The following is a 25481-nucleotide window of genomic DNA, read 5'->3' as shown; positions in this document are numbered from 1 at the left end:
TACCAAGAGCAAGGCGTGTAATACTCCAGGAAGTCTCAAAGAGCCCAGAGTAATAAGGAAATAAAGGTCTCTCTTGCATTGGCGAATTCCAGTGCTCATGAGACCACCTTCAAGAGAATACTAAACAACAGTGTGCATGGCAGGATTGTAAGGAGACCACTATTCTCCAAAAAGAACACTGCTACCTGTCTACAGAATTGGACCAACAAATTCTATAGGAAAATGTCAGTGTATCTGTCCATGAACTGAAGCTCAAGAGAAAAGTGGGTTATGCAGCAAGACAATGACCCAAAACACAAAAATTGTAGAACCAAAGAATGGTTAAAGCAGAAGAAAGTTAATGTTTTGGAATGGCCAAGTCAAATCCTGACCTTCATCCAATAGTTCATGTGAGGAAGCCCACCAACATCTCAGAGTTGAAGCTGTTCTATAAAGAGTAACATGTTGCTCTCACAGCTCAAATTATGGGGCTTCAATCATGATCAGATTTCTGTCCTGCTTCAAAGTCTTTCTGATTTAAGATTTTTTCCCTTACACAAATGAATCAAAGTACATTGATGTATGCTGTAAGTCTAGACTGCTATTCTTTATTGTTGCTTTCATTTAGTACAATCAGTACATATGACACTTGAGAAAGTATAAGAAGATGAAACTACAGTCTACAATTGAACGTAAGGGAGACAGAAATGAGCAAGTGTTGAGGTAAAGTAAAAGAGAAAAGCTTTTTCAGCTACTTTACATGAAATTAAAATGCCCCAATTGTGATTATATTATAAGAGTAGTGAAGATTATGCTATAGCAACAAGACTTTCTAGAAAATTATTAGGAAACTATTAAAATGATGTACTCAGACAAACAGTAGGTTATTTTTATTGCTAATTTGTACTTAACCGGCTGTTGCAAATTGTTTTCAGTATTATTTTAACCTTTAGCGTTCTTGTTTCTACGGGTTGAATCTCTCTCTCTCAGAATATAGAACTGTAGATTATATATTCAATACTACTGTCCCTTACAATAGACACAAAGTTTCATATATATATTCTGTGATGTATATGTATTTTTAAATAGACACTGGAATTCAAGCCATAAATTACACATGAGATGAACTTTTCAAGCTCACTATAAACCTTGGCACTCTTATTATCTATCCAATGGTAATCTGCTTCAAGTATGATTTTTAAAAAGTAGACTTTTAATAGTTAATATTTTAGTATCTATTTTATGGTTAATTTCAATCCGTGTTTTTAAATCTTCTTAGCCACCATGAACAGTTATCAGAGTAGAAATATGGCATATATAGTGAATAAAACAAATACAATAATACCTTATTTCTTTAACTAAGGTAACTTACTCTAATTAGAATAGAGCTGGCCCTTCTTTTAAGTGAAAGCCTGGTAACCTTTTGAGCATTACAGCATTGTTGGATTGTAACTCCCATCAGACCTAACACACTAGGGCCCAAAGTCAGGAATTATGGGAGTTGTCAACCTGTCAGCATGCAATATTACAGAAACAGAGATGTTAGATAAATTGGCCAGTAACATTAGTAACACCAATGAAGACAAAGGCTGCATGTTTTATTTCGTTCAAGGCAATGGCTTGTTTAGATCTCTCATAATATAAATTAGCCCTCAAACTTCCATCTGGTGATGTATATGTTAGAGCTTCAGTCATTTTTCCTTGACTTCATATTTTAGTAAAGCAAAGGGGGGTGGGGATGGATGGGCTATGTTAGAAACAATCTAGGAACAGACTAGCAAATTTTTCTTCCTCATTCAGTGCCCAGAAAAAAGGGTTGAGAATCTACAACAGCTACAGCTGAGGAAAGAACATTCTAATTCCTATATTTACATTTTTATTAAATATTGATTTTCTGATAAATATTAATATTTCAGCAAATATTAAATCATATTCCCAAGCAGTGCAACTCAGGAAGGCCTTCCTATATAGCTTAAGCTAGAGCTCTCTATATTACTTTCATCATAACCTTAATTTATAACAAGTGACCAAGTTCTATGTCTATGAATCTGAGTCCTTCCTTCAAATTCCTGTATTTTACCATTATTTATTTATTTATTTATTTATCTCAATTTAGATACTGCCCAATTCAACTGACTCTGCACTGACAATATAATACACCATAAAAAAACCAATATAAAACAGAACAAGATAGGGTCCGGTCACTCCATACAACCACAAACAGAAATAAACAAAGGCACATTCAATAAGGGGCCAAATCCATCTTAACCCCTGGTATACTGCCATATTCTGGCATGACTCCTAACAGTTTCCAAAGAAACAATACAACAATTAAAAACAGCAATGAATAACACAATTTTTTAAAAAATAGCAGGGTACATAATGACACAACTATATCCTAAAAGCGCTCTTAAATAGTACCATCTCGCAATCTTTCTAAAGGAAAGCAAGGTGGGCATTATTCTAGAGGGAAGGGGCTCCACAAAAAACATTGCCAAAAGTAAGGATTATTTTCACAATTTACATCTGTACTTTCTAAAATTGTTCTCTGTTGCCAACCCCTACCTCAGGGTTTGAACATCTTGTAAGAAAAAAAATTATCATTTGACATCTTTAAAATTTTAGAAGAGAGGGAGATTGCTATTATCAAAAGTAAGCAAAAGCCAATTAGCATTTTAGTCTGATAAGACTCTGGAAGAAAACTAAACTCAAAATGCACATCTTCTCCTTTTCTGTGCAACTATCACTAGTTTGCTTTTTGGCAAACAAACTATTCTCCAGAAAAATACGCCTCTGTATTTATCTATAAGACACAGATTGAGACAAAACTCCCAGAGCTATTTTTATAGCTGCTGTATATACCTGTAGCTACATAAATAGTTCAGGATATGGTGCCAGACTTGCCCTCCCTCTGGCCAAACAGGACATTTAAGGAATAGATGTTAAAATGCAATTATGCTCTATTGAGTTGATAAAGGCTTCAGAAAATAGTGGAAAGATCACTGAGTTATCATCCAATTAGCTACCTTTAGCACTACAAATTACTTGAAACAGATGCTTACTTTTTACAACAGTAGCTCCACATCTCATTTTCCACTTAATATTATTACAACCTCACATGAGATGAGTAAGCTGTACTATTACGCACACAATTCAGGTAGTGTACTGTTTCCTGAGAATTCTGGCTTGCTGCTCAATCACCCCAGCTTCACTATTCCTATCAACAGGAACTGTTAAAGTTCCTGGTTGCATACAAATTCCAATTCATAGATGTATTGATCTGCTGACAACCAAAGTTTGAAGCTGATTCTTTATTCCTAATTTATTTTGAGAGTAATTCACATGAGCCTGTGTTTGTAATAATAGCTTTCCTGCTGGCAGAAAGGGCCAACAGTGAGTGTCAAGCAAAGGGAGTATGCACAGGGTGTTCATACATGTAATGCTTATGGAGAGAAAAAAAAGTAATTTTGGAAGCAGCTACATGAGTCTAGAAAAAGATGTGACTGCTTTAATGATGCAAATAGATGTACTTTGTACATGTTCCTGAGTACTGCAAAGCACCTCTTATATTTGGGGTTCAACCAAGGTCAGCTAGATGCTGGGTAGATGCTGTCACTTGCTGTAGAAAACACAGAGAAGAATTTCTGATTATTCTGCTTCTCAATTATGGTTTAAAAAAAAAATGAAGTTACAATATTTGTATACTGCATTTAGTCAAAATGACAGAAAAACCACTATTTAGCAGATAAAGTCTTCCAAAAAATAGCTTATCCACACTGAAGTTTTATATTAACATGTTACACTGTTGTGAATAAACACTAAAGGGATGTTTTGAAGAGAAAACAAAAAGACAAATAGCGTAAAAAGCATGTGATTATAGCAGCAGTAAATGCACTAATCTAACTGGATACCTAACAAAAGATCAACTTCAGGACACCTACAAAGAAATCAGGAATGCTACTGTTGCAAATGAATTAGTACCATACCTATTATAAATCAACGGGGTAAAGAGGTTGTTACTAAAACTTAAAAGCCTAAAAAAAACAATAACTTCTTCACCTGATGCCCATGGTGTTAGACAAGCCTTAAGATTTCATTCTACAGCAAACAACCTTCCTTTGGCTGGAGCAAGTGCAGAAAGGCCTCTGAATGATCTAGGAAGATATATATATATAGGAAAAGTCATTTCTTCAGTTACAAGCCATTGGAGGCTCTTCAAATTAAGTATCAGCATTTTGAAAACTGTGTCCAGAAACAAACTAGAAATTAGTGAAGACTGAAAACATTCAGGTATTGTCAACTCTATTTAGCACCTTGCTGCTTTATTTTGCACTAGGTGCTTTACCATTTTCAAAGGTAGCCTGAAATACAAAACACTGCAATAATCCCTCTTGTAAGTGTTTCAGCCAGGTTAACTTAGCCACTGATTTAGAATGGGGGCAGCTGCTCCCAGATGCTTCGTTAACAAAATACAAAAATGGGCAACATTAAAAAATTGATAATACCCAACTATTGTACAGAGTCACAGAGATGACCTTGGAGAAACTATGCGGAGATTATTTCAACAACATGTACACATTACTTTTAGCGTGGGAAACAAAGAAATCATTAGGAAGACTGGCCCTGCCCTAACTCTCTGTATAGTATAGTTCCAGTAAAACTTGTGGAATCAACTTCCTAGTCTGGCCTGCCAGAAGGGCTGACAACTGCAAAGTTCCAAATTATATATTTTTTAATAGTTTCAGGAATTGCTGGAGGGCACCTCACTCTAGTCCAGGGATATCAGAATTGCAGCCAGCAGTCTGCATGCAGCCCTTCCCAAGTCCTTTTCTATGCCTGCAAAAATATTGAGAATAAAGGTAGTCTTGGAGTGAGGTCTCCCCAAAACAGCAACATTGCCCCTTGCCCAGTTCAGTGGAAATAACAAATGAGGAAAGAGCAAACTACTATAGTCTGACTGAAACAAGGGAGGAAAAAGAAGGCTGCTATCTAACCCATGATCCAGAATAATAGAAAATGCCTCACTCACTACACACACAAGCAGAAGAGCAACTGCTGGAAGTAGGGCAGCATGAATCTCCCCTTGGACCACAGGTGAGCACTAGGTGACTAAACTAATCTAGGAACTGCACTCAATTAGAATGGGGTAAATAAAATAACATACAGACATACAAGAATTGCAGCACTGATGTGGCCCACCACATCTACTAGTTACCCAAGCTACCATCAGCAAAGTAGAGCCATTCAAAAGTCAGATCCAACTTTAATGTACTTGGGCAAAGTTAAATCTGTACAGTCCAGTATATATACTTGAAAACCAAAAGTACCAAAGGAGAATTCCCTCTACAAATATCTACATGTATATTTAACAAAACATCTATATGTTGGGTTACTGACTGGCTGCAGCCATTCCATCAAGAAGCAAGGAAAAAGAAAAAAAAGCAACTCTAGGATAGTTTCTGCCGAAACTATATAGGGACCTGAAAAATTTCTTTTCCAGGTTCCTCTTTCTTTTTCAGATCACTTGGCAACAGCCAATATATGAACTACAAAACAGTATCAGTCAGCAGTCAAGGGCAACAGGTAGAGAAGACTGTTTTGCTATCACACAAGATTTTGCCATCACTGTTTTCTGAATTTCCCAGCTGCTGTTGTGATGAGCAATGTCACAACCATTGTCTGGCTATTAAGACTTGCATAATAAGTCTAAAGTTTTAGGGTACTGAATCTGGACTTTTGTGTGGACACAAATGAAGAACTGAAGCAATTAGGCCTTCAGAGGCCTAAAATACTGCTGCCTGAGCAGGCAGAGCTGAGACAAAAATCTGGCATTTCTAGCAGTTAACCGCTGAGAAGATCTTCAAAATGCCTACGGTACATTTTCCCATTTTTATAACCATGTAAAAAAACCTTTTTAGAGCCAAGAGCCACACCTGACCTTTGTGTGGCACACAGGAGCCACAGTCCCAAAAGGTGATGGATTCAAGATCAACACTTTTAATTTAAATATAGTGAATATGATCACTTCACCTGTATTTAATAATTTCCCCCTTCTGTCTCATAATAAAATTAGTTTGGGAATAACTTTCAGAAGGTTTCTAGGGCTAAACCCAAAGCTTAGTAACTGTGATGCAGCTCTTGGTCTTAGGTTGCATACCCATTTTATAATCATATAACTTTCCCCATATGATTTAATAATGCTGTTTATTAAAGTAAACAAATAATATGCCCACAGGTGCTCTTTCACCACAGCCAAGCTTTCCTAAGAAATTAAAAAGTCAAAGACTAAATCACACCTACTGAAAATATTATTAATGGATGGATCACCACTTACTTTTAAAACAGAAATTCATTACATCAATCAGCAGGCAATGCCCCTCAAAATCCAACTCCAAAATAACTTCATTACTTATTAGAAAAGGATTATTATTTTAACATCTGGCTACAGCTTCAAAATGTGCACAGTATACTATCTTTACAATCTCTTTACCAAACTGCTGCAAAAGCTATCAAGGAGTAAATATATCCCGAAAGACTATCAGATTGGAACTACAAACTCAGTCAGAAAACCTAGTATGTTTTTGTGTATTAACCACATTTCCCAATGTCTTATTATTAAAAATATGTCCTCCCAAAATAAATGTGCATGTACTAAAGTTGCACTCTGATGTACATTTACTTGGGAATAAGTCCCACTGAACTCAGGAGGACTTGATTCTGAGTAAACATTGCAGAGACTTGGGCTGAAAGTTTTAAATTTGCCAAGATCCACTTAAAATATGCAATCCAGGAAATATAATCAGCTCCACGGGGGCACATCACTCTTTTAGCAAATCCAAGTGAGGAATGTACAGTGCAAAGTTAGTTTAGAAGTAGCGCCAGGACTCATTTGATTGCTGGAAAAGTTAGCACAGAAAGAAACTATTTGAGTTATTGCACAATCCTTCCTTTAAACTAGCATTAAGATGACTGAAGTATATTCTAACCAGTAATGAAAATATTTGTTTACCAAAAGCATCTTTCCAGTACTGGTTATGATTCTAGTCTACATCCTATTTGCTGTAGTCAATAGAGTATGTAAAGAATTACCATATAACTTGCATATTAAGTAGACATAAATGCAATAACCATTTCAAGAATCACCCAACCAGCACAGGCGATTTGTAATTAGACTAGATTCCAAAGTGACACCTAATTTATTGCTCAGCAACCAGGCAAAAGAAATAAAAAATAAGGCCTCTATTTTCAAGAAGTTAAAATAGTGAGTGTGCAAGTTTCAAATCTTACACAGCACTGTCAGAATATGCAGGATTTTACTACAGGCAAATTATTACCTAGGCTACCCCCAGCAATGGATTAGAATTCATATAATATCAACTTTTACTGGAAGTGTTAAAAGTTCCTATTTATTATCCTGACTGCATTGGAGAAATCCAGCAGAAAAGGCTAAGTCAAGCATATATCCAGGAGTTCTCAAACTATGGAGGGAAGGCGGGGTGTCACAGGCAAATTTGAGGAGGATTATGGTATATACACCCAAAGCTACATTGCTACCAGAATTCCCAGCTATTTGCCTGGACAAGGCAACAGCTAAGGATGTTCTATAGTTGCTGTGAGCAAGTAGCAAGTATTGATCCAAAATACAAGCAAAATGAAAAATTAGAGAGGCTGTCTCAAAAATAACATCCATGTTTTATAAGTTATACAAAACTAAGCAAGCTCTTTCTTCTTCTTAAAAATGGCTTTGTTTTATTATTTATTTCCAATGAAAAGGTTTTATTTTATAAAATTGCAAGAGGCTATCTTTATTCTGCCATATAAATTAAAATATAATTATTAAAAGTGGCATATTAATTTCTTGCCTAACCCTAAATCCAACAAATCACAGTGAGAAGGTGTCATTACAATTTATTTAGCATTTTAGGAGATCATGGCAGAACTCCTGATACATATGCCAGTAGATACTGGAAATCTGATTCCAAAAAAATCTCATTTGAAAGAAGGGTGCAAAATAAGAGTACAAGAAGTTTCATTGTGGACAGAGGAGCAAAACCTAACATATATCCTTGACCTACGACCTTTTGTTCAGCAACCGTTCAAAGTTACAATGACGCTGAATGAATGGTAGTTATGACTGGTCCTTGGAGCTCCAGCCATCCCAGCACCCCGCAGTCACATGAACACAATCTGAGTGCTTGGCAATTGGTTCACACTTATGATTGGTTGCAGTGCCCTGCAATCACAAGATCGCCACTTGTAACCTCCCTGCTGTAACACACCCCCTCGCACCCTCCTTGACCCATGCCATGCCTTTTGTGCACCTCCTCACACCCTCCCCCACCCAAGCCTCTCACACACCACCTCGCACCCTCCAACACTCCCTCGCACACCCTCCCTGACTCTCATGCAACCCCTTGCTCCCTCCCCCACCCAGCAACAGTCACCTACCTGCCTGCTTGCCTGGGACTTGCAAATTCCTGCAGGAAGTTGCCTCGCCTAACAACCATGGGATTCAGTTAACAACAGCAACTGGGACTGCAGGTGTTGCCATCACTAGGCGATGCAGTCACACTTTACGACCACATCCCTTGGTGACGGAAATTCTGGTTCCAATTGCTGTTGTAAGTCCAGGGCTACCTGTAATGCTATCCTTTCATTATAAGGGAAAACCAAATAGAGGGACTTCAGTAATGCATACTATAGTATCTCTACATAACTGAAGAAACTGGAGGTGTCTAATGAGACTCCTCAAAGACTATAGGTCCAGGGATGTGGAATTTCTAACCACATTTTGAAGTTCAAACCACTATCCAACAGCTGTGACCATCAATTCCCTGCCCCCTTCACTTTCTAGTAACCAAAACATCCAACCACTTGACCACAAGCTCTCATTATCAGCTGCTGCTACTGCTGGCTTATAGTATATCTGCAGGAAAAAAACAAAAAAAAAGTGGCATGACTTCATAGAACAATAGGGTTGGAAGGAAACTCAGAGCATCTCTGACAAGATAACCAGCCAGCTTCTGTTTGAAGATCTCCAGTGAAGCAGCCTGGTCCTCCTGAACCTATTTCTTTATAGTTTTAATCCACTCTCCAGTCCTCTGGGGCAAAAAAAAAGTCCACTTGCTCTTCTATGTGATAAATCCTTCACATATCTGAAGATTGTTATCACATGTCCCTCAGTCATGTCTTCTATGGGCTCAACATAACTGAAACCTTTAACCATTCCTTATAAGGTGTGGTTTCCAGTTCTCTCACCATCATGGTAGCCCTCCTCTCAACTTGCTCTAATTTGTCCCTGGCATTTGGAATTGTGCTACCCAAAAGTGGATACAGTATTGTAAATGGGGTCTGACCAGGGCACAGTAAAATGGAAACAACTACTTTTTATAATCTGGAATCTATATTCCTGTTACTGCATCCCAATATAGCATTTGCCCTTTCAATAGCTGCATCATCTTGCTGGCTCATCTTTAACTTGTAGTCTAAAATGACATACAAATCCTTGTCATGCGTACTACTGTAAAGTCAGTTCTCCCCTTCTTATACTTCTGCATTTTATTTTTTCCTTCCTAAATTTAGAATATTACATTATCTATATACTACTAAAACTCTTGTTTTATCTGTTTGTCCTCTCAAGTTAGCTCAAACAGTGCATTATACCGCAACAATTTTTGAATCAAGGTATCTAAAATCCGCTAACTTAAAGAATAAGTAAAAAATCCGGGACCTATTACGCCTGTGGAATTGAAATTTCCACAATGTCCAGACCAGTTTTATTCGCAAAGTTGTGACCATTGCAGTGTCCTTGTGGTCACATGATTGTGATGTCTGATGCTCCCTGCCAGCTTCCCACAAGCAAGGTCAATGAGGAAACTGGCAGGAAGTCAGAAGTCACTCCCATTCACATTGATTTTTTGCCTGCCTGTGGTCATTCTGTTTATCTGTTTAGGTAAGTAAAATTTTGACTTATTATTGAACTTCATTTGCCACTACAATTATTTTTCTATTTATGACATATACTCTTCTTAAATAATAACAGGACTGTCCAGTGTTAGGGTAAAAAAATATATGGTCAACCTAAAATTTAATGCTCATTCTGGTCACATCAGACTGCTCTACCTTTCTCTCAAAGAATGATCCAACAGGTCACAGGGTTGTCCAGTTCTTTGTTAAATTCCATCTTTCTAAACCTTTTTTTCTCTTTTCTGAAGTATTAGCCACCCACCTACCCACCTCCAGTGTTGTGTCATCTGCTAACTGATGAGCATCTCCTTAACTCCCTCATCCAGGTAACTAATAAAAATATTGACAGCATCAAGTCCAAAACAGAGTCTTGTGGCACTCAACACAATACTTTCCTCCAAGTGAAGCCATTAACAAGCACTCTTTGTGCAAAGTCATTCAGCCAATTTTAAGTACCTTCAACAGTAGTATTGTTATCTTATTATTTTTATTAAGGAGACTAACATGAGAGACTTTGTCAAAGGCTTTGCCAAGACCCAGATCCATTATGTCTAAAGCACTCCCCTGATCTATTTGTTACATATGTTATCAAAGAAAATTAATATTATCTGGGTAAGCCAATCCTTCATATAACTGAATTCTAGAAGCAATTTTGCTGTAAATTAACACACACTATTAAAGGGAGGAAGAGTGAGAGAATAGTGACACTAAGGTCACACACACAGCCATAGTGAAATGACAACCCAGTGGTAAACCACAGGCCATCTGCTGAAGAAAAATTTAAAACATGGGTGTTAACTGAGGGTGCCAGGTTATTTAGGCCTTCCAGAAAAGATATTTCATTCTGTATCTGGTTTTTAAAACTGTAAGGAAATGGAAAGAAAGACTCATTAAACTGAGAAGTCAACTATCCTTCTCCCCAATAGTTTTAAACATTCAACAGGCTATTATTTCACAAATAAGTGTCCAAGATAAGATTTGGGGTAAGAAAATATGCATGAATCTGACAGAGCGTAAAATAATGAGCTGCTAGTTCTAAGATCTAAAAGATGAAAGTCCACATCTTAGATAATTTTCTTGTTTACTATGTTTAATCAACCTGGAGCTGATGACAGTGATTCATCTCATTACTCTTACGTTGGAGGTGAAAGGGCCTCTTGCTGCTTGACACAGTCTGGGTGAGGTCCTGATAAACTGGGAGTGCCAACATTAACAATGGAGCCAGCACAGTCATTCATCCATGGAAATATGTGAGAATCTGACTAGATTATGGCATAGAATTTACAGACATAACATCACCAACTTTTCCAAAAACGCTGACATACTTTGCAGTACTTAAGATATGATATTACTGAGGGCAAAGGTAAATTGTGTTTTGCTTGGACATGCAAAATCTCTGCATTCTTCAAGAGAAATTATGATCACTGGGCAATACAGAGGGTAAAAAAATGAGAATTTATTTTTATACTCTATTTTTGTTTGATCTCGTTTAACTGGTATTGAGATGGCTTCCAAGCGCAATATTTGATATTTTAAAAAGCAGCCACATTTAGTTCTTTACTTATTCCAAGTAAAAAAAATGGATATTGTTTCCTTCTCACTAGATCACATGCATACATTGGGCATAAAATAGATTCACACATAAAATAAAACATAGCAGCACATTTAACTCTTCATGTCACATCATATAGTTGCAGAAGAGGTTCTTCTTTGTACTTCAACTGGTTGTACAATTATTTTATAACTAGACTAGCTTAGGTTTTCAGTTTGTTCAGGTCCAGTAACTTCACTGAAATTCTAACAGCATAAAAGAAAAGACTAAAATATAGCACTTAACATGAAATTACTTGATTTCTGAAATAATCTGCTGTGTTCTCAACAAAATAAGCTTTTATTTTATATTAACTAATAACTTAAATTATAGACTTTTAAATGTCAGTGGTTAACTATCCTTAACTAATATCTTTAAAGGGGAAGATCTTCCAAGTTTTATTCAGGGCACTTGAAGGCAATTTTTAAAATTATTTTACAAGTGCTTTTATGCTGTTTTAACTGGGCAAATCTAAGAAACTTACTAAATTAAAACTAAATAAATAACATAAAATATAAATAATACCATAAATATCAATAAACAATAATGAAGCCATCAACAAACTATGCACTTCATAAAATTACAATAATCAGCATCATATAAAACCTAGGCGCCTACTTATCATGTTCTCAATCCCCCAACAACTATTTAAACAGCCAACTGTGTTTTTTAACAGTGGTCTTTAAATTATATTATTTTGTAATTGTTTTATTATAGAATACAAATAATAGCCAAGTACAGTGGTATTTATGCAATAGGAACTAGAAACTATTAACACCATAGTGATTAAATTAAAGTAAATTAAACCTTTCAAAATAGAAAATTTCTATCAATGTAAAATTTGATTTCTGAGATGTAAATAGCAGAGAGTTGTTTAAATTGTACAGTTGATGCTGAATATAACATTGAGAAGAAGCTGCAAGGTACACTGAATTATTTTGAAATATGAAAAAGGGGGGGAGGGGAACTTAGAAACTAAATACCTATCTACTTTTTCCAAGCAGCTCTTTTTTTCCTTTCTTTTTTTCGCTTCTTTTAACATTCATAAATTATAATAAGTGCAGACATTAGTATTAAGCTCAAAGATTCAAACAGCCAGGCTTTTTACAGCTTTCTGAATGTCAACTATGAGAATGTTATTCTTATTTCTAGTTCCACAGGAAGGGAGCTCTAACAGAGAACACTGGAGTGTACTACCCAATTGGAGTGTTAACAAACATAAATCCAAGAACACCAAACAAATAACAAAATAAGCCAAAATAAATCTTTTTTTTTTTCAAAATCTCCACAGAAAATCAATAAGAAGTATTAAAGCTTAAATGCTTACTGGAAGAGAAACCTGATGTCAAAAAACCAACCCAATTTCTCTAGCAAGGGCATCCCACAAATAAAAGAACCACCAGAGAGAGAACTTTCTTGCAGCTGCCCATTTTACCATTATGGGCCATGGCATTTGGAGCAGAGTAGTATTTGTTCAGGCATACCTTTGGGACCATTGCTGCCTAAGAGACAGAAAGATTAATGCTGAACAGATATTGAAAAATCCAGTACTGAAGCACAATTCTGTTTCCAATGCTTTCTTTACTATCACAGTAATTTGATACTTACAATAGTTTATCAGATAATTGACTGTAAGAACATAAGAAAAATCCTACTGGAAAAGGCCAAAGACCACCAAGTCCAGCATTCTGTATTTCACAGTGGCAAAGGTGTTTCAGGAAAACGGTGACCGGTATAATTCCAATATTCACTGAATAAATCCTTTGGTTTAGACCAACTGTCCCAATCTAGTGCCCTTGAGGTGTGTTGGCTTCATTTCCCATATTATCCACTCAGCACAATTATATTTATGCCTTTAGGTTCCTATTTACAGTGCAACACCTCTGTTTCTATAATAATAAATCATTAACAATTTAACCAAATGTGCAGATAAGTGATTTCTTCAGCCACTGGCATTTTAAGATGCTAATAGACATAAATCATGCTGCTCGTAATTTATTTATTTTACTTATTTATTAAATTTGTATGCTGCCCATCTCCCACAGAGATAATAAATTTCCACATTTACTTTCAACTGATGGAAAACATCATTATGAAAAGAGTAAATATAAAATAGGTCTCAGACTTTGGAAGAGTAAAGTGTAGCAAACCATTTGTAAATAAATCATTTTGCTAATGATAATTTAATTTCCAAGTAGTTAGCATACAGAGATCTATATACACATGCATAGTGTGTGCGTGTACACACACACACACATATGCATATATACAGAGAGAGAGCATGCAACAGTTTGGTGTAGTGGTTAAGGTGCTGGCCTAGAAATCAGGAGACTGTGAGTTCTGGGCCTCCCTTAGGCATGAAAACCAGCTGGATGACTTTGGGCCAGTCATTCTCTCTCAATCAAACCCACCTCACAGGGTTTTTGTTGTGGAGAAAACAGGAGGCAGGAGTATTAGGTATGTTCGCTGCCTTGAGTTATATATAAAAAGGTGGGATAAAAATATTTTACACAATTCATGAATATTGCAGTAGTATTTACATGCAAGTAGAGGCTGTAAACAGCAAGTCTGATTTGCCATTACCCCAGGAAACTGTCAGTATTCACAGTATATATTAAGGGGATCCCTTGCTAGAAGCTGACCTGAATTGACATACCAATTCCATTTACTGCTTAGTATTCAAACTGAAAGGCAATTGTTAAAACTGGTGAAAGCCCTGTGATGCTTGCCTCTTTACAGAGGTGCTCTTTCAATATCAGTTAAGCATCATTAAGCCTCTTCAGAACAAGCTTCTTGACTTTCTTCACACTTGAAATGATATTTGCACCTTGAATGAAACTCTCTACATAAAGGAATACCATGCTTCTAAAATTTTATCAAAGCAACAAGCAAATTAAGGCAACTGACAACAAAGCTTAAAGCTTCAAAGTGTATCAGAGAACTATTGTTGAAATTTAGTAGTATTTTAATTTATACAGAACTACTAAATCATGTGCTCAGAGTGGCATATGCAGCAAACCACAAGTAATGCCAAACTTGTGGGGGGGGTGGGACATCATCACACAGATGCCACTATTACATATTGGTATCCCAATGTCTGATGAAAGAATATAAATTGCATTTGTGTGATTATTTCATGTTTGTTTTTTCATCTGCCTCCTTGTGCTCACCCTGTGTCGATACGCATGCATACTCAGAACTGAAAGGCTGAGCATCAGGAGGAGTTCAAAATGACAGATGGTTTAAGCAACTTTCTTTTTAGTAAGTACAAAATAAAGAATATGCTAACTATGCTACTGAAAAACTAAAAGAAGATTAATTAGCCCAAAATTGGGCCTTTAGGGACAAAAATATTAAAGTGTGAGTTAACATGATATACACACACACACACACCTTGAGCTTGTGTGCTTTTGCCCTTCTGTCTTGTGCAGTCTCAAAGAGGAATATGAAACATTTTGCTTCAAATTTTAAGCTAGCCAAAATTCTTTGTTATGTCTGAACCTAGAGAAAATCTCTTTAGTTTAGAAGTGGATGCTTAATATCTTCTCCTTGGAATCTCACCAGAAAGAATAAATAAATGAAAGAAGCTTCGACATCCAAGATGCTGCCATTCAAACCAGATCACAATGCCTGAAATGCAACTGAACTCAAGCAGTAAATTATCTGTACAATTATCAATTTTTCCATATAACTTGTCCACATCCTTGAGATCAATAGACTGAGAAGAATTCAGAGCAAAAGGAGAAGTGGTTGCTGAAGTTACATCTCTATATTCTGCCCTAATACTGGAGTCCACATCAAGAGAGATCCAAATAACTTTGTCCACAGAGAGCCACTGACTGTTTTAGCTCCTGTTCCCCAATATTTTGATGGAGGGGATGTTTCAAACATAGTGTATTAAAGCTATACTACGCTATTCTATGTAGATGCAACTGAGGCACAGGTAGTTGTCGTTAAGCGACCGCCTCATACAGCAACCACTCGCAGTTATGACATTGCAATGAAAAAAGTAACTTTGTGACCAATCCTCACATTTATGACCTTCGCATATCTGTAAAGCAAAGGAAAGCTGAAGTAAGATCATAAGCACAGTTGCGGTTTCACTTAGTGACCACTTCACTTAATGACCGTGTTTTGGTCCTAATTGTGGTAGCTAAATAAGGACTACTTGTAAGCACTTTTTATTGCCTCCACTGCAGCACAATAAGACTTTAAATGGGCTTTCAGATGGACCTCACTCCATGCTGAATCAGAGCTATTCCAAGAGTTCTTCCATTTGTGCTTCATCTGATATCCTCTCTGCATTACTGCTCAGTTCCTTCATAAACCAAGGACCTGATTCAGCTTTGCCCAAGGATGTAATAGTGTCAACCACCCAGGCCTCCTTTGTATTCCAGAGACTAGCCAGACAAGGATAGTATGACATACAGGTATCATGGGAAATTCCTTAAGCACATTAACAAAATTATCTGGTTCCATCAAACACCATTTTAACCAGTCCCTACCACTACAGTGTTCTGTACGAACAATCTAAAATTGACCCAGAAAGCTGTTCAACCATAACAACAATTACAAAAGGGTCCTCCATCATCAGATTACATGCTACCTCAGAATGGAATATACCATATATATGATCTCGTATTAGTACCATGGCTCTCATAGAGAACAAGAAATCCTGAGCTCCTCCTGACTGGGCAAACTCACAATAGAGATCACCTTAGCTTGCTCAGAAACAGACAATATGAGGCAGCATCCATACACCCAGATGGTATCCTTACACTGTCTGGCCACTCAAAAACAGCATAATCCATCCAAAATTGGCAGACTGTCAGATGTCACATCTGGTCAGTAAGATGAATTCTGTACAGATCACAGTCACTCCACCTCCCAGATTTTCATTCCTAATTGCCTATACCATGAAGTATCCTGGAGGGCAGAGCTAGGAAAGATAAACTCCAGTCCATCCCCACCACCTCACTCAGACAGGTCTTCATGGTACAGCACATGCCACATTCATGTTTTCATTCAGAAATAAATCCAGGATAAAAGCTGCTTTACCAGCAACTGACCTGGGAGCAAAGAATAGGGCTTTTAAGTTGGAAAGGCCAACAACACTATCATTTTGACTTTTTTTCAGTTGTAGCCTAACCAAGTAATTGAGACCAGCCTTTAGCTCTACCTTCTTTTTTCTGTGCTAGCCAGGATGCACCTTCATGCTTTATCTCCTTGACAGTTGCTACTCTAGTGTTTGCTCTCAGGACATTTCTATTTCATACTCCCCCACCCCAATTTTCCTGCTATTTTCTTAACACAAGGTTACAGACAACCAGCAGTCCAGATTTATCCTCTCCCCTACCTCACCCGGTGCCCACATAAACATAAAAGACATCATGATGGGCTAAGCCAGTTATAAGGACATCATTTTACAGAAAAACAAATTGGTAACATTAAAAAAGAAATAACATGTCCTAAAATCTAGATGTTAAGCAGACATGAGTCTTAAGTCCTAGAAATACAAACTCACTTGAATGATCTCTTAGTACTCTCAAATTAGAAACAACCATGTTCAAGCTCTTCCCCTCATCTCCCTCTATTCCTCTATTAATAAAGATTGCAAATCTACTTATGAACACACACCTTAATGAACCCAGAAAGACTACATTCTGAATAAATATGCAAATAATCCTAAGACTTTATCTCTGGACAGACACACACACACATGTATATGTGTGTATGTGTACACACAGCCAAAAACATATTACAGTAGAATGTTGGGAGGAAAAAGAATTAGCACATAATTCCCAACATCTTAAGACACATTCCACACTGGAATAAAAGATCCAAAAGCAATCCCTAAAGATGTTCATAAACCCTACATTTGAAGCAACAATTCCAACAACAAAGGCAAAAATTCATGAATACAATTTTATCTTGATTATATTACTGCTTCCCTAACATATGCAATGCTGATAATACGTTAGATATTATTTCAATACTACTATTATTGTGTTTAGGTGAATCACAGCTCCTTTCTTAAAACTTATTCTCATCATACGCATCTAATTGCCTGCAATAATTACTATGAAATTGTGTTTGAAGGCAAGAGTAACACATATAATAGTAAGCCCTGAAGTAGAAAGTTTATGACAGTTGCATTCATAAATAAAACATTGTCTGTTGATCCATAATGTATTAAGGGCTGCCACACTCTGAGCAGAACTGCATTATATGACCAGAGAACTTTGTGTATTTGTATAACATTACTCAGAAGTACTTTTGTTCTGGATATTTGATGCATACAGATGTACATATACACACACCATTCCTTTACAAAGGTGAATATATGCCAGAATTCTCTTTTTCAAGAGAAACTATTCACACCATATAAGGGACAAAGACAATATTAGGAAATGGTAGACAGGTTCCTATTAATGTTTTGCAATAATAATAGTTCAGCAAAAGGTTAATAAGACAAGGCAAAGGTATGAGCAAATTCTCTTTTCATTTTAAGGCTATCAAGGCCTGCACAGTTATTTCTCTTACAAAACAGGATAGAATCAGCCTTTAAATATGTATAACAACTGGTCTCCTTTGCAGTATCAGTGAAAAAAAATGAAAGTATTTTCTTTTAGATAGTTCAAATCTGATTTTTCCTGCATAAGGGGAACAGGTAAACAAATATCTGAACTAAAGTATGTCTTTGCACACTGAAAAGCAAACAGATATACCTGCTACCTGTTCATATTCAACAAGTGACTCTAAGATGTAAACGCAGCAAAACAATAGTACCCTATTTGTTAAAATGTATCATTATCATCAAAATAAAACAAATTCAAGCATCATACCACCTAATTATCAAATCATTGTCAATCAGAGCAACTCCTTGGACTGAGAGGACCTTCCTTTTCCTTTCTCTGGCTGGAACTACTTATGATTCAGTGTTCACTTCCAAACTAAAGAACAAAATCAGAACCACAGTTAGCATTAATGAAAGAATGAAAGAAAACGAAATTAAAACATTATTTCAAATGATACACTGGGTGCCTACTTCATAATTACTGTATCATCAGTATAGAGTTGCTAAAGCTCATTCATCCAAACTGCATTTCAAAAGCCCTATTTGTCATTTACGTCCATATATATCACCACAAAAAACATATATTCAAACACCATGTAAAATGTTTAGTGCAGTGTCTCCACAGAACACTTCAGTTACTGCAGATATCAAATATACATTTTCTTCAATCATGCCCCAGTTAAAACTTACAGTATTCCAGTAAAAGAGTTACATTTCATCTCAAAGAGATTCCATTTTTAATTTTTTAATTTTTTAATTGTAGGTACAGTACTGCTAAAAGTGATTGCCTGAGCCAAAGGTGAGATATAAATCTAACAATTTTTTTTTAAAAAGCACTGTTATTCTGATCAAGTATATGGTCATATATAAGATCAGTTTACATTCCAATTCCAAAGAAGGGCAATGCCAAAGAATGCTCAAACTACCACACAATTGTGCTCATTTCACATGCTAGCAAGGTTATGCTCAAAATCCTACAAGCTAGGCTTCAACACTATATTAACCGAGAACTACCGGATGTACAAGCTGGGTTTTGAAGAGGCAGAGGAACTAGAGATCAAATTGCCAACATTCACTGGATCATGGAGAAAGCACAAGAGTTCCAGAAAAACATCTACTTCTGCTTCATTGACTATGCAAAAGTCGATGTGTGGATCACAACAAACTGTGGCAAATTCTTAGAGATGGGGGTACCAGACCACCTTACCTGTCTCCTGAGAAATCTGTATGCGGGCCAAGAAGCAACAGTTAGAACCAGTCATAGAACAACTGATTGGTTCAAAATAGGGAAAGGAGTATGGCAAGGCTGTATACTGTACCTTGCTTATTTAACTTATATGCAGAGTACATCATGAGAAATGCCAGGTTGGAAGAATCACAAGCCGGAATTAAGATTGCAAGGAGAAATATCAACAACCTCAGATGTGCAGACAATACCACCGTAACGGCAGAAAGTGAAGAAGAACTAAAAAGCTTCTTGATGAGGGTGAAACAGAAAAGTGCAAAAGCTGGCTTGAAACTCAACATTAAAAAAACTAAGATCATGGCATCTAGACCCATCAATTCCTAGCAAATAGAAGGGGTAGAAATGGAAGCAGTAACAGACTTTATTTGGGCTCCAAGATCACCGCAGATAGAGCCTGCAGCCATGAAATTAAAAGACGCTTGCTCCTTGGGAGGAAAACTATGGCAAACCTAGACAGCATATTAAAAAGCAGAGACATCACCTTGCCGACAAAGATCCGCATAATCAAAGCTATGGTTTTTCCAGTAGCAAGGTATGGCTGTGAGAGCTGGACCGTAAGGAAGGCTGAGCGCCAAAGAATTGATGCCTTTGAATTGTGGTGCTGGAGAAGACTCTGAGGAGTCCCTTGGCCTGCTAGAAGGTCAAACCCGTCAATCCTAAAGGAATTCAACTCTGACTGGTCACTGGAAGGATTGATACTGAAGCTCAAGCTCAGATATTTTGGCTACCTAATGCGAAGAGAGGACTCTTTGGAAAAGACCCTGATGCTGGGAAAGATTGAAGGCAAAAGGAGAAGGGGATGGCAGAGGATGAGATGGTTAAATAGCATCACTGAAGCAATGAACATGAGACTGAGCAAACTCCGGGAGGCAGTGAAGGACAGGAAGGCCTGGCGCGATATGGTTCATGGGGTCACGAAGAGTCAGACATGACTTAACAACTGAACAAAAAATATGGTCATAAATTTGATTATGAATAATTTTTTATTATTTTCTTCACCCTGAACAAATATACAAAATGAAGGCTACATTACAAGTTACAGATCTAATAGAGTTTGATAGAAAGGTGTAATACTCTGTCAGTGCTGGAGAACAACACACACAGATCAGTAGAGGCTATTATGGTTAATAAAAGAACAGATAATATTTCAGGATAAGATAGAACATCTTTCCCCCTGTCCCCCAAGCAGAACATAAGGATTGTCATTCAGTTCCAAAAGGGTGGGGGGGGAAGCATTACAGCATTTCCATTTAACTTGAAGTTGCCTTTTACAAACAGGAGCTAGTTCAATGAAATGGTATCACTTTACCTACTTTGTATGCCTCAACTCCAAGGGATTCATTATGGTTTACCATGCTAATGATAGGTGGATTATATAAATAGTGCCTGGTCCCACAACTTCTAATCAGCGGAAGAGTTATTGAGGAATAAAACCTCAGTCTAGCAGCCCCTTTTTAAATTTTTTTTTTCAACCTGCCTTTCTTATTTTTAGAAATAACTCAAGGCGGTGAACATACCTAATACTCCTTCCTCCTCCTATTTTCCCCACAACAACAACCCTGTGAGGTGAGTTAGGCTGAGAGAGAGTGACTGGCCCAAAGTCACCCAATGTTTCCAGACGTGAAAAAGTATGGGGCTGGAAGACTAAGAATCCATGCTTTATAATTCTTTTGCAAAAAAAAAAAGTTTGAAAAAGCACTTGAAATGCTAAGCCTTAAACATAAACAATGACAGTTCTCCACCATAATTTTCTACACAGGACTTACCCAGCCAAGCTGTGATATTCAAAGCAATTCTTTTAATGTTAAGAGTGAGCTTACAATACTATAATACCATGTGGCACTTTTACATTAAAGCACAAGGTAAGCCAATGACAAAACAGTAGATTAAGGCTACCTTTCAAAACTAACCCTATATTTACAAAGTGTTAAATTTCATTTCTCAAGAAGACATTCACAATAAATTAGCTCCACAGGCTCTCCTAACACATTAGAACAAGTATACAACTTATAATAATTATCACAGAACAGAAAGTTCCACCTCAAAGCTTTATATGCAGAAGATAAGACTTTTATACACCATATGCTTTCACACTCCATACACACAGAGACAATTCACAATAGTCTGGCATGCCAGTCCAACAGACATCCTCATAACATTTCTGAGCAAAAGGACCCACTTTTGATACATAGGTCAGAGCAAACACAGCACTGGCAGAGGTCTAATGTTATTAAGTACTATGAATATGGAGCCCAGCTGGCAATTCCGATGAAAAATACACACCTTTTCGAATTTGAGATCCATAGACTAACATCCCAGCAGCTGAGCCGGGATGGTGGGAGAAAGCCCCACAGCCCTGGGAAGCTGTTGGAATTGGCTTGTAAAAAAAAAGATGGGAAGGGAAGGAAATATGCGTGTAGACACACGCACGCACACACGCACAGAGGCACCAGAGGGAGGGAAAAATAGAACAGTGTCATTCAAGGGCTTCACGAAAAAAAAAAACGGGGAAGACTGCACCGCCCTCCCTCTTTCCCATCAGATCAATGGGACAAAGGGAAAGGGGGAGAGAGGCGAGAAAGGAAAGTCTGGGGGCTGCCTTTTCGAAAGGGTTTTCCAGAGAGGGCAGGGGAAGGACTCGAGCAGTCAGCGTGCCCTCCCTTTATCAACAAGAGGGGGTCCCCGCTGCGGCATCCCACCCCCCAGGAGTAGATGGGGAGAGGCGAGCGAGGAAAGAGTCGCCGCTCTCTTGCCCCGGGCCTCCGCGTCCTGTCAGGACCAGGAACCCGTCCAGCCTCCCAGAGCGGGAGGAAAGGGGAGCGGAGCCGCGGTGGCGGCTAGAAACTTTCTCTTTTTCCCGCCCCTTTTCCCGTCTTTCTCCCTCCCCACCTCGCTCGCGGGTCGGGGCGGTCGAGAGCGGCACGCACCGCTCCCAGCAACTCCGGGACGGGAAGGCAGGAAGCAGGCAGGCCACAGGGATGGGGCGGCCATTAAAGCCGCTCCAATCCGAGCCTTTCCCCACGCTCGGCGACGGCAACCGAACCGCCCCCGCCGGTGGCTTCCCTCATAAACACCGCGGCGGTGCTCGCCCCGGCCTTCGCCCGTCCCCCCAGCGCCGGGCCGGGTTTAGCCCCCCGCCTGCCCCACTCGGGGCCCCGGGTCCTACCTGGCTGCAGTTCCCGGGGACTTCGGTCGGTGGGGGGGCTCCCTCTCCCCCGGGTGGCCCCGCTGTCCAACGGGTCGCCATTATTTCAGTCCCCAGTTACAAAGGAAGAAAAAATCCGCTGGAGTCCACATGGGGGGGGGAGTGGCGCGCGGCAAAAACAGGCGCCCGAGGGAGGAAATGGGGACGGATGGAAAAGCAAAAGAAGAACACGGCTGCCCACATGCACCAAGGAAGAGCGGGGGGAGCCACTCCCACCTCAAAAAGATAACGCTAAGCCAGGAAAACGACCCGTCTCCGCCTTTTAGGAAAGAGCGAAAATGTTTTTAAAAGAGCGGCGTCCAGCGTGCAAATCCCAAGCGAGCCTCCTCTTCACAATGGGGTCCGGGAGAAAAGGGATTCTCCCTCCCCCTTTCCAAAAAGCCCCGCGAGGAAAAGGGAGCGGAGGGGAAGAGCCCGCTGGACTTTTTCAACCGGACTCCAAGCCGCCTCCTCCGTCGCCCCGGCGAGGAAAGAAAGAGGATGTGTCAATGGCCCGGGCAAAAGCCGCCGCCGCCGCCGCCTGCTCCCGCCGCCGCCCGTCCCTTGTTAGGCTAATTGCATTGGCTCGTCATCTTCCTCTTCCTCCTCCTTTGCAAAGCCCTAGACGCAGGGAGGAGGAGAGAGGCGCTTGCCGCTGCCTCCTTCGGGCGCGCACGCACACACTCGTGTCTCCAACATTGCGAGGGAGGGGGAGACCCTCACAAGTTGTCCAGGGAGAGGAAAATAAATCAAGATTGCTGCTCCCTCTCAGGCGACGGCGGAGTGCAAGGTCCGGGCCAGGTTGGTGAGGAGACCGGATGCTCCTTCAGAGCAGCTCAGGAATTTGAAAACTTTTCTGCCCGATCCTGCCAGGCATGTGACACGGAAGTCTTGCCTGCTGCATACGATTTTGGCACACGGTTTGAGCCGGCCCAGCCCGATTGCAACCTGAAGCGTGGAGACGGGGGGAGCCACCGATCAGGGAAGGCTCGGCTCGGCTCCTCCGTCCAGTAAGGGCTCCGAATCGCGGTGCAAAAAGTTCGCCTTTCTCAGGCTTGCTAACCAGCGCGCGGCACTGAGCGTCGCCGCCTTTCAATAAAACCAAACGAGGGTTGCTTTTCGACGTGTAGTGGACGGGCGATGGGCTTCGAAGTTCGACTTCCTTCCCAGGGAAAAATACTGTAAATGGCTCCTCTCTTTCCAGACGTGCACCTTGGCAAAGCAGTCCAGCGCCTCGTCTTCCTACGTTTTCCAAACGGAAGTTCACCTCTCACTGCCCGAGGGAGTCCGTAACTCTGTTTTTAAATTCTTTAAACGTGCTCGCCTCGCAACGAGCAAGCCTAAGGCTGCCAGCAAACGGGCAGTGGTTCAACACGGAGGAAAAGACAGGGATCAAAACCTTCTTAATAAGAAGGAAAAAAGCTGCCGGTTTTAATTTTTTTTAAAGAGGCTCCATTACATTGCCCCGCTGCCTGAGGCAATTTGCAGGAGTGCCAGCTGCACCCACGTCTGGTCTGGCTGTCAGCCGGACGATATGTGCTTTATTTGCTGCTGAAAGTGAGGGGTTGGGGGACAATATGAAAAGGATTTTTTTTTTAATAAATCTGCTACCAACACAAAGCAAGAATTTTGCTTCGGGGAGGGGGGCGATGGAAAACGGCAAGGTGAATTACACACCCACCTATTGTTCGCCGGACACCACACGCGGCCACAACCAATCTGTTTCCAGACCGAGACAAACCAGGCGTTACTTACGTAACTCCCCCCACCATTAAAAAGCTAGCCAAGAGCGCGCCCCCCGAGCTTAACCATTCAGAAGGCAATCCCACGCCGTGGAGCTGTGGGCTCCCTCCAATTACTCTTCGGAGTTCTCGCGTCCCTAAGCTAAGAAAAGAGCAGAAATGGGCGTTATTCTCGCCCAAAGGCCCCGCAAGCCAACTGCTGACAAAAAGCATGGAGACAAGCTTCACTGAAAAAAAAAATAACATACTTTATCTTCCACCCTCCCCTGACTCTTACATATATTCAAAAGCGCCTTATTAATTGGTGATAATCGGCCATCTAAAGATGACTGTATTTAAGGCTACTTTCTCTTCAGCCTCACTTTCCCCCTTTATGCATTATGTTAAAACATTTGGAGAGATGCTTTATAGTATCAAATTCACTCCATGAATTAATGATTGTGGAGTATTTGCTTAAACCCCAGATTAGAATTGCTGTGAGGATGGTTTTCAGGTGTACTACATATCATGGCAGCCTGGAGAAGTAGGGGTTGGTGTCTTGATTGCAAGGAATTTACTACTGTCTTTTCAAAGATGGAAAGAGTTCAGGGATCAGAAAAAAAAAAAAGGCTCGCATTCAAATACAAAGAGTGACAAACATTAGCATAAAATTTTGTTGACTAGAGTCCACAAATGTCTGAAGCACATGAGGTTGAAGGTTACCTAATACAGTAATGAAATGCAAAATGTAGTTCAGTAATTAACAAATACTGAGAATATAAGTTCCAGATTTATATCCTACCTTTTGTTAGGGAGCTCAGGGTGGCATCCATAATGCTCCCATTTTCCCCCACAACTACAACCCTGTGAGGTAGGCTGGCCTGTGAGAGAGTGTGACTTGCCCAGTGAGATTCCATAGCTGAGGATAAACTTGAATCTAGGCCTTCCCAGTGCCAATCCAACATCTTATCTTCCACCATCACCTCCTACATGCATTCAAAAGCATGCTGTGTATTAATTGATCATTAGTCATCTAAACGTAGCTGAATAAATTAATACCTGGAATAATGGCAGCAGCAAGCTTTGTTATTTCCAGTTCAGCTATATTAAGACTGGAGTTTCATTTTCAGATTCTTCTGTTGAAGAATTGCAGCTCTGAGGTCAGCAGCTGAATGTCCAAAGAGATGTAAATGTTTTCTTACTGGGTTCTGAATGTT

At 39.3% G+C, this 25481-nt stretch overlaps 1 protein-coding gene across 4 annotated transcripts in view; it reads right to left on the bottom strand.

The window, feature by feature from the left end:
- Positions 1-23767, bottom strand: part of ARHGAP21 (Rho GTPase activating protein 21) — a 101626-nt gene extending 77859 nt beyond the window's left edge. For 2 of the 4 annotated variants that reach the window (XM_088150341.1, XM_088150343.1), the window contains exon 1: positions 22526-23766. In XM_088150341.1, coding sequence (XP_088006467.1) covers positions 22526-22606 — 81 coding nt within the window. In that variant the 5' untranslated portion in view covers positions 22607-23766. Of the gene's footprint in view, positions 1-21642; positions 22151-22525 lie in introns of those variants that run through there. The other 2 variants (XM_088150342.1, XM_088150344.1) reach the window with 2 other exon arrangements.
- Between the last annotated feature and the right edge of the window lie 1714 nt (positions 23768-25481).

Source organism: Python bivittatus, unplaced genomic scaffold (assembly GCF_059951505.1).
Source record: "Python bivittatus isolate LINGU-HERP-01145 unplaced genomic scaffold, Pbiv_v1 ctg000610_np1212, whole genome shotgun sequence".
Taxonomy (NCBI): Eukaryota; Metazoa; Chordata; class Lepidosauria; order Squamata; family Pythonidae; genus Python; species Python bivittatus.
This window is presented reverse-complemented; position numbering and strand designations above follow the sequence as displayed.